This window comes from Furipterus horrens, unplaced genomic scaffold, assembly GCF_987537825.1.
Source record: "Furipterus horrens unplaced genomic scaffold, mFurHor1.1.pri manual_scaffold_17, whole genome shotgun sequence".
Classification (NCBI taxonomy): Eukaryota; Metazoa; Chordata; class Mammalia; order Chiroptera; family Furipteridae; genus Furipterus; species Furipterus horrens.
Genome location: NW_028327187.1, coordinates 112,693,044 through 112,709,616, shown reverse-complemented (window position 1 = coordinate 112,709,616; position 16,573 = coordinate 112,693,044). Strand labels below are relative to the sequence as shown.

The 16,573-nt window shown below is 36.9% G+C and overlaps 1 protein-coding gene across 1 annotated transcript in view; it reads left to right on the top strand.

Annotated features, from left to right (window-relative positions):
• The first annotated feature begins 1,374 nt into the window (after window positions 1-1,374).
• GLRA2 (glycine receptor alpha 2) overlaps window positions 1,375-16,573 on the top strand; it is a 171,232-nt gene continuing 156,033 nt past the window's right edge. Inside the window, exons 1-2 of the mRNA XM_090264283.1 lie at window positions 1,375-1,576; window positions 3,751-3,884. Coding sequence (XP_090120409.1) covers window positions 1,509-1,576; window positions 3,751-3,884 — 202 coding nt within the window. The 5' untranslated portion in view covers window positions 1,375-1,508. The remainder of the gene's footprint in view (window positions 1,577-3,750; window positions 3,885-16,573) is intronic.

The following is a 16,573-nucleotide window of genomic DNA, read 5'->3' as shown; positions in this document are numbered from 1 at the left end:
CCTCTTTTATTGTTAATAATATTTACAAACTTATTTTGAAACAGCAAGGTTACCTGCCATGCTTTTGTGCGGGATTTATAAACTTCCGTGACTGTCCGTCTCCTTAGCCAATTTAGAAAAGTTTCCCTTTCCTGAAGGACCCTCCCTGGTGATAAGCGGTTGGAAAGGGCAGGCAAAACTGAACCCGCAGTCTGGCCCTTCCTTGCTCCATTTCTTACCTGGAGCCCTACTCTATAACCTTTAACCAGGGCAGGAAAAGATTGCTACTGCCCCCTTCTGGCCTGCTGTGTTTTTCCTCCTCTACAAATCTGTGACTTCAAGAGGATGCCCAAGGATTTTGAGCCACCGAAGAAAACTCAACGGAAGGGGTTTTCCCTAGTAAAGAGGTAAAGAGGTCCTTTGGGAAACAGGCGACTGAAATCAAACAAAAACACTCAAGGGGTGAAGAAGGCACAAAGGATTCCTAAGTTGGTTTATCTATCCCCATGAACCTTTTCCCGCACACGGGCTTCACTATCCCACGGAAATAACCCCTCCTCTTCAGCACAGGACTCCCGTTTGCCTCCAGGTTCCACCGACAAGGGGTGGACCACCCAGTCCCCTATTATAATTTCAGTGCTACAGATCCTGCTCTCTGCTTTCCCCAATTTCCTCGTCGCACGCCTAGACCTTATTCCCTTCTCCTTTCTGCTTGCAACTCCTGTCCCGCCCAATCCACTGACAGACTCGCATTTCCAGCTCAGACCCTAGTAGCCTCCTTCACCCCCTCAATCTACCCTGACCTCTGCTCTTCCCTGGGTGTCACTGTACCCTCTTCAGCACCCCTCTGCTGATCGGCCAGTCACTCTTTGCCTTTGAATGGTAGGCATGTCCCCTCTTGCACGCCTCTCCCCGACCCCCGCCCCAAGCGACTGAAAAAGGAAACATGCGCACTTCAGAGCTAGAAGCTGTCCTAGTGCTGAAATTTATAGGCTGGGTAGGATCACGTCTCCGTCTCTTTCTGTAGCCCTCATTCCACAGCATTTTTGCCCGCTTCTCCCTCCCCACTCCAGCTCGCAGAGTCCCCTTTTCTCCCTCAATTACAACTTCTTTTAGAAAGAGAACATTTTCTAGAGAAAAGGGATTTGCTAAACAGAAAGGACTTAAAAGCCACAGCCACCCGACCTCCAGCATGGCATTGTCACCAGCCCCCTTTGCGTGGTGATGTGATTTCGGGAGCAGCGTTTCCATTCTTTAGGAAAAGCAGCTGGAGGACCCATCAGTTCCAAGGCTTTGTCTTTCCTGGCTTTACTGATGGTCCTGAGCTCTGGCTTGACCTGACCATGATGCCTAGAACTGGCACTTTTTGTTTTTTCTCAGCAAACTCTACGAACCCAAATCTCTTTTTGATTTTCAGGGAAACTAGATTCCTGCCAGATTTTGAATCTGGACAATAGATAGATACTTTGTCCTCGCTTCTTTCTGGAATCATTTCGGGGATATTTTCCACAAGCATCACAGAAACAGGAATGAACCGGCAGCTAGTGAACATTCTGACAGCCTTGTTTGCATTTTCCTTAGAGACAAACCACTTCAGGTAGGTGGAAAGACTTGGCATGCTGCTATTTTCCACATGAAAACTGTCTGAAAGATAACGTGTCATGCAATGTTTATCAATTTTCTATGCCCTGGACCATGTTATTTTAATTTTATGGAGGAGAGTTAGATCTCTTTTGTTCTTTTCAAAAAGCTTAATTATGGTGGGAGAGTGGGAAATTTTCACAAAGGCAAGTTTTATGATGCATAAACCCACTCGATGCGTTTCAACACATTTTCGCAGCCAACTTGATATTAAAGTAGTCTGACAAGTTGCATGCTCTTTACATTTCTATATAATGGTGAATTTATTGTTTTGCTTTCAAATTCTTCTGGAAGTCATTTAAAGGAATTATTGGATGCAATACTTTTGATATGGTGGAACTGACTGGATTCATTTGCCAAGATCATGCTCATTTTATGTAAGACATTAAAAAACCCGAATTCTTAGCCAACTTGGGACTTCTATTGTATTTCAGCAACTACATGCATTCTGTGAGGACTAAAACTCAGGAAATTTCTTGAAACACCAGAAACACTTCAAATCTCATTTTGCCACTATAGTCTACTGTTCGGTATATTTGAAATCGATTGCCTGCCCAAATGTAATTAAAATGACATCTTTGTATTTATGTATGCATGAGAAATAGACTATGAATAATTAAAATAAGTGAGAAATCATTATTTGTATGATTGCATTTTCTAACTAATTTACAAATTGTCAAATCAATTGACACTTCAAAATGCCAGATTATTAGCAGTAAGTGAAATAGCCATCCTAATGAAAGAGGTTCTAAGACAAGGTAAATGGGAGGTGTTCATACGACAAAGTGTAGAACTCTTCGTTTAATTTTCACCATATTTTATGGTATTTTTTCACAGAACCCAGAGAAATGAAACAATATAGCAACAATGCTCTGAGTATTGGGAAAACCCACTATGTTACTTTCAGGTTCACACCCCCTACTATGATTAAGAAAACTTGTAGCCTGGGTTTTATTAGAATCATCATAATCCTCATCACCATAATCCTCCTCTTCATCATCAATCTTCATCTTCACCACCACCACTACCATCAGCATAAACAAATAGTACTTGATCAATCTGATCAGATGATTCTGCATATGGGAATGTGAGTATTTCTACATTATCGTGTTATTGTTTTGTAACTCCTACAAAATGTTATATCATCTTTGCACTTATATTTGAATACTACTTCTTTGAAAAACTGGAAAGAATGTGGCATTTTCTTAGTTATAGAATCAACAAGATTATTCATTAAACTACTGAAAACAGAGCTTGCAAAATACATACTTCAGAGTAGAAATCAACATTCGGTCACCACCATATATTGTGATAGAATTAATTTTCACTACAAACTAAATATGTTCTTTCTATAAGCCCTCCAAGGAAAATAACAACCTGAAAATGTTCTCAGTTAACATTCAATATTTTTGATAATTCAAAAAGCAAAATAATTTAGAAGTTCTTTTCTATGAATAGCTCATTAGAGTTAGCTATTTAAATGCTATTATATAAATAACAACTGATAAAATAACAGAAGTACAAACACGCTCATGGTGTACCTTAGAATGAAGTTAAATTTCCACCTGAAGATTTTCTTTTAGACATCACTGCCAAGTATTAATAGTTGATAGCTAGAATAAAGTCTAGCAGGTGAGAAAATAAGCAACAGGATTATTAGTTCATGCCGACTTTGTTAATCTCATTACATATTTCTTATGAGAACTAGAGGACTTATATTAAGGACTAAAATGCTAGAAGCATTTTTTTTGATATTTACAGGGAAATAATTTTAAGACAATCACCTACATTTTAGAAATTATCATCTTTTCTCTGACGACTCTAGAAAGAAATAACTTCGACTATAGAGCCACAAAATCTACAATCTAAAACTATGCACATTGTACCATTTTAAACATGCATGGCTAAAGTCTGCAAACTTAAGAGCTATGACTCAGGATTTATACCTCTCATCACTTAAAGTTAACTCTAGACCATGTATAATTTCAGAAGCTGACCAAAGAGTTTGTAATTCTTTTCTTCTTAGCAACATATCTGATATATTTACAAAACATGTCAAACATTCTGTGATCATTAGTTCTCAAACAATGAGAATGGAATTATTGCTAAAAGATTTAATGATGTGTTTAGGGCGGCTTTCTGCAAAGACCATGACTCCAGGTCTGGAAAACAACCTTCGCAGACCCTATCTCCTTCAGATTTCTTGGACAAATTAATGGGAAGGACATCAGGATACGATGCAAGAATCAGACCAAATTTTAAAGGTAGGATTTACTTAAACTTAGGTTAAGCCTGTGGGAAATTTAGACATTTAAATATTCTTTAAAAAGTTTTCAGGGCTTTTTATTATAAAATGAAATTAAGTATAGTATTCATGTCGTTTTGGCTTTTTTTTTTTAACTAGTTGATTTAATAGCTTAAATTTTACATGTTGCTTGCCACTTTTGAAAACTTTCCTTATTGGTGTTCTATTCCACACAGAAAACTAATGTCAGAGATTATTGCCACATTCCCTATTTTCTTAAGTGAGGGTGTGGCTGGAAATAAATACAAGAGCAAATGATGGGCTTCACTTGTATGAATGCCTATCAGGACTCACACAAGATTCATTCAATGGTTACACCAAAATCCTCGGTTTGGGTTTTAAATACTTACTCCCAAAGTGAAAATTAAATCTCAATATAAAACGTGCCATTTTACACATTTTCAGGCCTCTCTCATTTTTAAATAGTGTTAGAAGAGGCTCTAATATTATATCAGAAAATTTTGGTTTCCTCTTATCTAAACATTCTAATTGTTTATTTAATGTCACTTATCTGAAATTCACAAAAAAAGATAACAGAATTATAAAGTGCACATGTCAAAGATGGTAGGTACTTTCCTTGTTCAATTAGAAACAAAAAATTTGGTGTTCCTGTTTAACATTATAAAAATGTAATTCATAGTCTGTAGAAATTACTTTTTAACTATTTGGTGTATTTTTATTCTGAATCAGAAAAATACTGTAATAAGAACCCATTATTATTTGTTGAATTATTTTTAATGCTTTAATTTTTAAATACATGTTTTAAATGAAAATTGCATGTTATCTTGTAATTTAATATAATGCATTGTGGAGTGTTTATAATATTGTATAAGAGGAGAAGCCTATAATATTCTAGATGTTATGTCATAACTCATGCATTGCTTTTGGTTTTGCTTATTAGCAATTTAATTGGATTACTTTCCTTGAGTTTTGATTAATTTTTATTATCGGCAAATATGAGCATGAAAACTAAATTCTAAATTCATTTCTTCTTTAAATGCTACACCTCTGAATATACCCAGCTAAGGACACATTTGACAAAGAAGTACATAAGAATTTTGATAAAACAAGTGTTTTTGCTTTATAGAGTATTCCCGAAAGAGACAACAGAGCTAAGTTCAAAGCTTGATTTTCCTGAAAACAATTTTCATGTTCATCCCATTTCATATTAATTTTGTGATCACTGTTTTGGAAGTCAATATCTGAAACAAAATTCTATGAATATCAAGTCGAGAATCAGCTTTCAGTGGAACTGTTCAAGTGTACATTTATGCACTTAGCCACTTACTAACTTTGGAGTCTGAACTATATGCCAAACCCTAACTACTGGTGCTTTGAGAAATTGAGAGAGGAAACAGGTTTGGGTGCTACGTCAAAAACTTCAGTGAGGAGAGTAGATGTTGCATGAATATTTATAAAATATAATAATATGAAATATATATTAGATAGAAATGAAGTCATTAATAGTTAAGGAACATTGGGGAGTACAGATAAAATATTACAGGATGCCAACAAATGAAGAGATCATTTCCTATTAGGCTAGTCATGGAAAGCTTCATGGAGACAGTCCAAAGATGGAAAGCTATTTCAAGTTCGTGAGCATCCTGTTTAATAGCAGTTATTACTCATTGTTTTCTAGGGAAAATTGTTCAATAGGATATAAAAGTACAAAGCGCAATAAAACATCCATGTTGCCATTGCCACTTTAAGTGACCGTATAAAATGAACAATCGTTTCCATACAAGCTTTTTTTTCCTGGTTCTTTGGAGGATGTCACCATTTACAAGTGACATTTCTCATGATTTCAAGTGATAAATAAATGAAAAGAACAAAATATAGCAAACCAGGGCCATGTTTTGAGATTTATCAACTACTTGAAGACCTGAGCACAGGATATTTTAAAGACTTATAAAAGGGAAATTGGGTGGATATCGTTTAAAACTCAAATGTTAATGGACTTCACTGAGTTTTGTCTCCCTCTCCCTTTAACTCTCCACTTCAATAAACCCTGATATTCTTTCATACATTTAATTTAGACAGACCATTTATGACATATTAATTACCTAATAGCTCCCACAATTCTCTTTACTCTAAGGATCTTGGCTTTTTTTTTGGATGTAAAACATTCCCCATTATTTTAGACAAAAACAATTTTCCCTCCTTGGTGTTCCCATAAAGCATTGTATATTTAATATGGTCATTTTGCATATTTATGTTTTATCAACCCAACCCCACACCACATCTGAGAGGGCAGTAAGGTACCTTATTATTTGCAGACATGTATGTATGTATAATACTACTTATATATTTATATACAGTATAGGAAAAGGAAGTCATCTTTTTCTCCAGAATGAGGAAATAAGGACCAAGAGAGGAAAATTCAGATCAGTTATGAAAATGAGTGTACCCAATTAGCTGTAGTAGAAATTGAAGATGGGAACTTTTGAGGGACCACCAGTAGTCACAGCGGCTGGCAAAGATGATCTTGCTGAGCTAAGAAGGAATAAAAGGGAGCTAATAGGAAACTTGTAACAGTGAGGAGGCTAGAAAGAACACTAAACTATAGTGCTTACTGTAGTTGATGAGCACTGTAGCAATGAGAAATTTTATCTAGTAGGTAGGGACGAAGGGTGATTAGGAAATGTGACTGTATCTGGACTAGTGACAGGTTCCCTGTAAATGCCAAAAACAAACGGACTGTGATAACAGTACACATGATGCTGCTGCTGCCTAAAATGACAATGATAATGATTAAGAAGAAGACAGAAGGGCAAGATTTGGCCACAAGAATAAAAGCAAGACATTTAATTGGCTGCTGAGGCAAAGGGAATGGCTTTTCTAGAAGTCTTACTAAACAATAGCACATTTCTCTGTTTCCTTGCTGCCATGCACTGGCAAGAGAAAAAGAAATGCATATGCATAATTTTCCTTATTGGCATTTTTTCCTGCACACTTTCAAGTCAGTAAAATATTTCATGTCTGTTTCATGTCCCTGATAGACTGAAAGATGTCATAATGGGTGTATATACAAGAAAGATGATGGACGTAAGCTAGAAAAGGGAACCAGAAATGATTCAGACATAGGTCTGTAATTGAGAGCCATTCTTAGAAGATATAGGAAAAAAATAGCTTTTCTGATGTGAAGCACAAAGGTATAAACAAAGTCATGAGTCAGAGTTGCCAATTACATTCCATCTATAAGATCCATAGAGACCTGGGTCAAATCTTGTCAAAACATAAAATTTCAAAATCCTCAGTTCAAATAAAAACACAAGCTATGTCCATTCACAATAACCTGGTTTTGAAACTATGGTAAATGTTGATTTTATGTCAACAGAGGAATCTCACTCCCCACTTGGGTGTTTTGTCTCATTGTCAGTTAATTTATCACATTGTTAGTCCATCATTTTACGAGATATTACTTTGTCAGTTATTGTATCTTGAAAATGCCACTTTAAACATTAAGCTTTTAAGGAAGCCAAATGAAATGCTCAAACCAGGGCAAAATGAATTAGTTCTAATTCTCTTCCTTTGAAACAAAGCTTTTATCTATTGTAATGAAATTTTCTTTGAGAATGAAATTAACTTAGAGTTCTAAGCTAAGTTTTGTCCCAATGTGAATAAATGCATTTCACCATAACACTCATTTTGGGTGAGGATCTAGAAATGATAATGCCAGGAGATAATTACTCACCCCACTTCTCTGTGCATGCCATGCACACTGAGTTTTCTTCAGGTCTGGACACCTATATTTGAAAGTGTGATGGGTGGCATTAAAACCTGAATTTGCATGCAATATGGCTTCCTTCATTTCCCAAGGAGTTATCAGCTCAAGAGGTGTTTGAGATATAAGTAGAAATAGATCCCCTTCCAAAAAACTAGAGGGCTTCAGGTTTCTCCCCTTGGAAATTCTCTTGTCTGTTGCCTCAGAAAGCTCAAACTCAAATGTTGTCCTTACCAATTCCTGTAGGGGGTGGCCTGAGCACAAGTGTGCATCCAGCACAGACACTTGGAAAGAGTGACTTTCTCACTTTGATCACTCTGGGGGATGTGGGTATCACGTATTACTATGAAGAGTAGAGAGCTTGCAAGTATCACGAGTATTCGATCTGAATACAGAAAGTAGCAGAAGCCTCAGACACCTGAAAGGGTAAAGCTATTTTAGAACAAGACAATAGGAGATAAAGGGCAAGGGGGGGATTGTTGAAAGGAAAGGCTGTAGGTAACAAAAGGGAAATTTATACATGACAGTTTTGATCCGGAGTGACATTAAGGAAGATTTTTTTAACATCTGAAATCCACTGTGTCACAATTTATTTTAGCTTTTGTGTGTTATATGGACACTGACTAACACATTTGTATATACTTGGCTAATACTCTGGGCCTACAAGGTGCTTGTCAGGGATCTGAGGTGGTAACAAGGAGGAGGCATCTATAGTATTCGAACACACTCTATTAAAGAATATTCCAGTAAGTTCACCATACTGGAACATGTCTTTCATTCCATAGTGACAGAGTTGTATAGTGGAAATACCTCTGGACTTAGATTCAGAAAACCCAGGTTCATGTCCTGGTTCAGCCTTTTTTGAAAAAGGTGTCTTCATGTCTCCATGCCTCAGGTTTTCTTCTGCCTTTGCCACCTCATTTCGGTTATTCTGAGCATCAAAGATCAGGCATCTGAATGATTTGTTTTGAACTAGGAAGATTATTACAAATAATTTGAATTATCATTACTAGTCCTCCATTTCTCTTTTATAACCAACACTGACTATAGATGATTGGGTCTTTATAACTGAATTTTTTCGTGGAAAAGAGCATGTCAAAGAAGTTATAGCATTTTAGAGTTTACTTGCAGTAATAAGAACAAAGATGACATGTGTCTCAGCTAGTTCTCATTTTATTAGTTCAGTGAGAAAATTTCCTACCTGAAAGGCCTATTTCTATTCCTACATATGAAACAGAGAGGGAGCCATTTGTAGGAAAGAATTATCTTTATACATTCAGATCCCATCCCTGATTATTTTCTTGGACTCTTTTTAAATGAACAAAGTAAAGGACACGAAACTAACTCACCTGGCTCTAGAAAGAATCTTAAATTTCACTGAAGATGTATGATTGTCATTTCTGATGTATTTTCTTGTCCAGTTACTGCAGTTGCAAGGGTCACTGCACAAATGTGCTGAATCTATTTCCTATTTTAGAATAAGTATTTTTAAAAGAACATTTGGTCTGTACAACATGGCAGGTTAAGAGCGCTGGAAATGGAAGCCCATAATTTAGTTTTTGAGAATTTATTGCTTTGCTCCTTAGTTGATTCTGGGAGACTTCATATTTTTAGTTTTCATGATTGAAGGAGCCTAAGCATTTTATGCTGAATTCTGTAGTGCTTGCTTTTCCTCCCCATCATGAAAGATAATTCAGCCCATTTTGCTGATAATCTGAGACTTCATTTTTTTAAAAAGGTAATCTCATAGATATCAGGGTATCTTGGTGCTTCATGACTGAATATTGTACTGTGTCCAGTTGGGACAATCCAATTTAGAGTGACAAAAATAGTCATTAGCTTTTTTCTTGGTGGCAATGGATCTTTTTCTTGGTGTGTTAGATCAGACATTTGGAATAGGGTCTTAAAAATTAAACACCATTGATCAAGCCTCATAACAGCAGGGTCATCACAAGCATTCTGGCTTCTCCTTGGACTTAACACCTAAGTGGCTATCCTGACCGTGACATGCAGAATTTGCTCACTGACTTCTTTTCTGAGAGGGCTACTCTGAACACTTGTGACTGACTGCAGACACTTTTAGCCACATAAAACCTACTGGAGGAAGGGCATGAGTGAAAGGAAGAGGTCTCTAAGTGGTATTCTTAAGTGTGCAAGATGTTTAAGAGTGAAGTCACTAGGTCAGCCTCTTAAACTCTAGTCTGCTTAGCCAACCAAGTGTGGTCATGGGCAAATACAAGAGGGAAGCTTGCCACTCGCTCTGACTCATGCCCTGGCTTACGGAGTCACTATTCCCTTATGAATATGAATACATCAAATGGTGACTGTTTTATTAGCACATTCATCCAAGAGGGCAAAAGAGAATCTTGAATCGAGTCAAAATATGGAAACTCAATAGGCAATTATTACGAATGTGACTGGATAAGTCTTGTTTTCTCTTTCTTCCTTTTCTCTGATGGGAGGGGTGTTCATATTTTCTTGAGGAAAAGTAAACTACATTTGCCCTTGCATTGTCCGAGAAATCAAATAAATTTGTGTTAAGGGGCACACATGTGGGCACAAAAATTATACGCAAAGGTTTACATCTTTATATTTGAGTCTAAACACACACTTCATTATTTTATCCCTTTAATAATTAGTGAACAATTACTATGTGTCACGTGCCATATTACTTGCTAATTATATGGTGGTAAACAGAAATTTCAGCTTTTAGTTTGTTTTCTTTTTGAAAATTGGCAAAATACAAGAACTTACTTTATTATCTAGTGTTTCCATAAAACAAGCAGTTTACAGAGACTTGCTTTATTATTCATGAAGCCAGAACTGAATTTATCATATTTTAGAGGCACAGAACCTAAGACTTGTCGTGATGTGATCTGTTATTGGGGATGTAAAATACCAAGAACCTGAATATTCGTGAGTTTTGTTTTTTTAACTTTATTTTTAAGCTAAAGTTCACATTCAATATTATTTTGTATTGGTTTCAGGTGTAAGATGTACAGTATAGTGGTTAGACAGATACTTTACAAAGTGATACCCCACCCCTGATGTTTCAGTGCCCACCTGGCCCCACACACAGTGATTACACTATTACTGACTCTATTCCCTGTGCTGTACCTTACATCCTCATGACTATCTTGTGACCACCAATCTGTACTTCTCAATCCCTTTGTCTTTTCACCCAGTCCCCCAACCCCCTTCCCTTATGGCAACAATCATTCTGTTCTCTATACCTATGAGTCTGTTTCTATTTTTTTTTCCATTTACTTTGTTCTTTAGATCCCACATATAAGTAAAATCAGATGGCATTTGTCTTTCTCTGACTTATTTCACTTAGTATAATACCCTTTAGGTCCATCCATACTGTCACTAATGGTAAGATATCATTCTTTTTTATGACCAAGTAATATTCTACTGTATATATGCATCACCACTTTTTTATCTACTCATCTATTAATGGGAACTTTGGTTGCTTCTGTATCTTGTCTATTGTAAATAACACTATAATGAACACAGGAGTGGATATATTCTTTCAAACTTAGTGTTTTGGGTTTCTTTGGATATATACCCAGAAGTAGAATCACTGGGTCATAAGGCAGTTCCATTTCTAATTTTTGAGGAAACTCCATACTGTTTTCCATAGTGGCTGCACCAGTCTGCATTCCCACCAACAGTGCATGGAAGGTTTCCTTTTCTCCACATCCTCGCCAGCACTTGTTGTTTGTTGATTGATGATAGCCATTCTGACAGGTGTGAGGTGATTGCTCATTGTGGCTTTAATTTGCATTTCTCCATTGATTAGTGATTTTGAACATCTTTTCATATGTTTATTGACCATCTGTCTCTCCTCTTAGAAGTGTCTATTCAAGTCCTCTGCCCATTTTTTAAATTGGGTTGTGTGTGTGTCTGTGTGTGTGTGTGTGTGTGTGTGTGTGTGTGTGTGCTGTTGAGTTGTATGAATCCTTTTAAAAGTTTTATTTTAGAGAGGGAAAGGGAGAGGAAGGGAAGGGGGGGGAGGGAGAGAGAGAGAGAGAGAGAGAGAGAGAGAGAGAGAGAGATTTGTCGTTGACTTATTTATTATTTATGCATTCATTGTCTGATTCTTGTATGTGCCCCAACTGGAAATCAAACCTGCAACCATGGCATATCAGGATGACACTATTATGAACTGAGATGCCTGGCCAGGGCATGTATGTATGAGTTCTTTATAAATTTTGTATATTAACTCTTATTCAGTGTGTCATTGGCAAATACATTCTCCTGTTCAGTAGATTGTCCTTTCATTTTGTTGATAACTTCCTTTGCTATGCAAAACCTTTTTTAGTTTGATGTGTTCCCATTTGGTTTCTTTTCTTTCCTTTGCCTGAGCACATATATCATAAAACATATTGCTACGAGAAATGTCAGAGATTTTACTGCCAATGTTTTCTTCTAGGAGTTTTATGGTTTCAAGTCTTACATTAAAGTCTTTAATCCATTTTGCATCTATTCTTCTATATGGTGTTAAGAGGATGGTATAGTTTCATTTTTTTGCATGTATCTTTCCAATTTTTCCAACACCATTTATTGAATAGACTGTCTTTATCTCATTGTATGTTCTTGCCTCCTTTGTCAAATATTAATAGACTATAAAGGCATGGGCTTATTTCTGGGCTCTCTATTCTGTTCCATTGATCTACGTGCCTGTTTATGCCACTACCATGCTGATTTGATTAGCATATCCTTATAGTATGGTTTCATATCAGGTAGTGCAATACTTCCAACTTTGTTCTGCTTTCTCAAGATTGCTATGGTTATTCGGGGTCTTTTGTGGTTCCATATAAATTTTTGGATTATTTGTTCTAATTCTGTGAAAAACACCGTTAGTATTTTGATATGAATTGTGTTGAATCTACAGATATGTTTGGGTAGTATAGGCATTTTAATGATGTTAGTTCTTCCTATCAATGAGCACAGTACATGCTTCTATTTATTTATATATTCTTCAAAGAAATCTAAGCTTTTAAATGTCAGTTCTCACTTTACTAAAAACTGGAATATAATTTCTAAGTTGAATGCTATATCATCTAGGATCTTTGCAAAAAAGAAAAGGAATGCTCCAGTGGGGTATGGCAGGGTTTGGAAAACCAATCTCTAGAGGGAGAGTATGGTCCTTTGGGACTATCAACAGTATACCTGAAGAAGCAAGGGAGAGAATGGTTACCAGAGCCTAGAGAAGGTGGCTATACAGAGAGACCATGTAATGAGATCCATGGAGCAATGTAGTTAATCTGTACTGTTCTAGCAGGGAGGAAGCTAGGGGATAGTCTGACCTCACTCTCCTCCTGCTTTCCATTTTCTTGTGGGAGCCTCTTGTTGGCTAAATGCAACTAGAAGTTAGAGGGCAAGCTCAATGATGAAAATCCAGAAGGTCAGTTTCCCAGAGAATAGCAAAGAACAGAACAGAAAACAGAGTGTTTCTGGGAGGAAATGAAAGATAATCAGCACAAAGTCAAGTTATGAGCAAAGCCACCCCTCAACCTTCAGGTGGTCAAGTAGACAGCTCCAAAACTCATGATCTGTTCAGGAAGCCTTCCTTTATCAGTCTTGAGAAAAAGTGGAAGTGATAAAGGGATATCATTTGGCTATATTATCCCAATAGATACATGATACCTCAAAAGCAGAGGAGAGAGGAAGATAATGTAACATGATGGCTCTGTCTCCTAAACAGATCACTAGGAGAGACATCACCAATGGACCAGTGAGGGGAGGGGAGGTCTTCCTGTGGAGTATGGGAAAATTTTTAGTATGATTTTCTTTCTATCTGATTTAATGTTTATACGTTTGCTAATATCATTGTCCTTGCCCCACAGTAATCCCCTCCAGGATCCACATACTGAGATGTGTTGCAGGCTTACGTTTGAGCGCCAGATTTAATGCCAAGTCTCTTTGGGGCAGGACAGCGGAGACACATTCTTTCCCTGTGTGCTCTGCTGTTCCACACAGAGCTGAAGGAGTGTTAGAAGGAGAAAGGATGTGTGGGTTGGGGGGGGAGGGGTTATAATAGCAAAAATACAGGCACAGAGTAGTGTGGGTGTCAAGGAAATGGCGAGTCTGAGGAACAGTGGCTTGTTTCCCATTCTTTGGCTGGTTTGATTACTGCACCTGAAATACAGCTAATTATGGCAATTCTGCTATTTCAGGAAAACCTTGGAACCACAAAACCCAGGCGTATGTAGAAGATAATATAGTTTATCTTTTTCTGATTTATTTACATTTAAATATTGGGTTGGCCAAAAAGTTCACTTAGTTTTTCTGTACAATGACTCTATTAGCACTTAGTTGTCTTTAACTTCACAGGAAACAATTTTTTAGATGGTATTGTTATATCAGCATGTACTTAAAAAAGCTTATCAGAATTGGTGAATTTTTGTGCAGCCATTTTAATATTGATGATGAAAGAAGATAAGCAACATTTTGGGTGTATGATGCTTTATTATTTCAAGAAAGGTTAAAAAGCAACTGAAATGCAAAAAAATTATTTGTGCCATGTATGGAGAAGGTGCTTGTGACTGGTGGAATGTGTCAGAGTGGTTTGTGAAGTTTCTTGACACTACTGACATTTTAGGCAAATAACCCTTTGCTGTGGGGCTGTCTTATGCATTGGAAGATGTTTAGCAGCACCCCTGGCCTCTATCCACTAGAAGTCAATAGTGGGAGAGAGCTGAAATACTCAAAAATATCCTAATCAATCAAGTTATTGTGAAAATGAAAAATTTGTCTTCTATTTTACAGAAAAAACTAAACAGACTTTTTGGCCAAACTAATACTTCAAGATGTTGATTCCTAAGAACCACTTCATGTTCAACAAGGTAGTTGAGATTCCTTTTTATCAGGCTTTCTCTTAAGAAAAGCATTATTTGCCCCCAAAAAGAAAGTTTTTCAAATACAAGGGGTCTGTTTATTTAGCTTTGAACCTTAAAGTCTCTCAATAGTGAATGATACATTTGGCAAAACTCACTGTAACAAATGAAGTTAAATGATGTGATTCAGAATAATTTATAAAGATACTACACAATCTTCACAATGGATTCCTTATATTCTAATTTTTCCTTTTAACAAACAATGGCTTTAGTACTTGAGTACTATACAGAGCCTACTAAATCAAAGGACTTAGGACTTAATACTAAACCACATTAGCAACCAACCAGATATCTTTCTCAAACCATGTTTTTCCAAAGAGCTGCTCCAGAGCCTACCCAGACCCCACACTCCACCAGCTCTACCTCCCTGGCATCACTGAATGACGGGATCTTGAAATAGTCACTTTAACAAATTCTTTACTCCCTGTTGTTTAAGAACAAGAGGACTAGGAGGAGAAATTCTTGCCACTGTACCTGAAGGATAATACCTTTCTTATAGTATTTTCCTCAAGATACTGTGTGCTGTATTGCCTTACCAGAGAGAGAGAGAGAGAGAGAGAGAGAGAGAGAGAGAGAGAGAGAGATCCCAAATGATATAAATAAATCTGAACTGAGACACATGGTTTGAACTGAGGTTCTGCCAGATGACCCGGGGCATGACCTGGGGCATGCCACCTGTTTGGGAGTCATTCTTGTCACCTCTAAAATAAAGGAGTTGTATCTAGATCTCTCTCTCTGGTGCCACCAACTTTGATAGTCCCTGCCTTTATGGTCTATATGAATATCTTTGGGTATTTTTTGTAAATTATTGATTCACCCACAGAAGAACTTGGATGCATCCAATATTCCTAGAGAATTGGTCTCGCTATGAAATTCTTAATTCTGTCCAGAATGATTTTTGCAGTTGCTCATAATTTATTTCAAATCCCAATCTTTCAATAATGATCACTATGTGCTGGGAAGACTTTGGAAATTTATGAGGGGATTACTGAAGACTTATTTAAAATGTTTACCTTGCTTATGGTCTGCAGTTAGCAACTCCATGTACAGAGGCTGTCTGGGGAAAGCAGCTAGCTACCATGCTTTTTTAGTTTAGCATCTGGCCAAAGTTGTTTCTCAAAACACCAGTCCCATGAAGAGTTCTCAGATACAAGGTTGACAAGGTAAAATAAGAATGGAAAATTTTATACAACATTCTCTGAGAGAGCCCCAATATGCATTAGCATGTTAAAAGGTTTTGAGAAAACCTGCAGTAAGAATACACTAGAATCTAATGAACAAAACAAACTGATAAACGAAATAGAAACAGAGGCACGGATACACAGGACAGACTGACAGCTGTCAGGGGGCAGGGAGTGGATTAAAGAAGGTGAAAGAAGGGGAAGGGATTGGCCGAAGGACATCCATGCACCACCCATAGATACACGCAGGGGTGTGGTGATTGCCGAGGGAAGGGGGAACAGGGTGTGGGTGGAGGTAGGCAAAGGGGTGGGATGAGGACACCTGTAATAGTCTCAATGAGAAAAATAAAGTTTAAAAAAGTATTTTTAAAAACTTTTTTTACACAGGGGCTTATCCAGTACTTATTTGATCACAGATTATTTAAATGAGTACCATTCTGCAGAACTGGTGTTTTATGGAATACACTTTAGAAAATGTGGTCTTGGTAAATCTATAAATCTAAAAAATTTTCCCATAAAAAATGACAATGATGGGAAACCTAATTATACATAAAATGCGATGATCTTCTAGAAAGATTATAATCATAAGAGAGAGAAGGCCCATACATTCAGTAGATGTGGCTTTCTTATTGCTACATGATGAACATTAGCATTCCAATGCCACAAGAGAATTACTCTACAAGTTAAATTATTATTGCAGGCTATTTATCTCCTGCTTCATTTCCATGAATAAAAAAGCAAATAGTGGCATGTTGAAAAACAAATATTGGAGACAAAAGAAAAGACATTAGTCAATACAGCAAAATACTTTGATGTGATAATCACCTTCTATTTTAGTCTT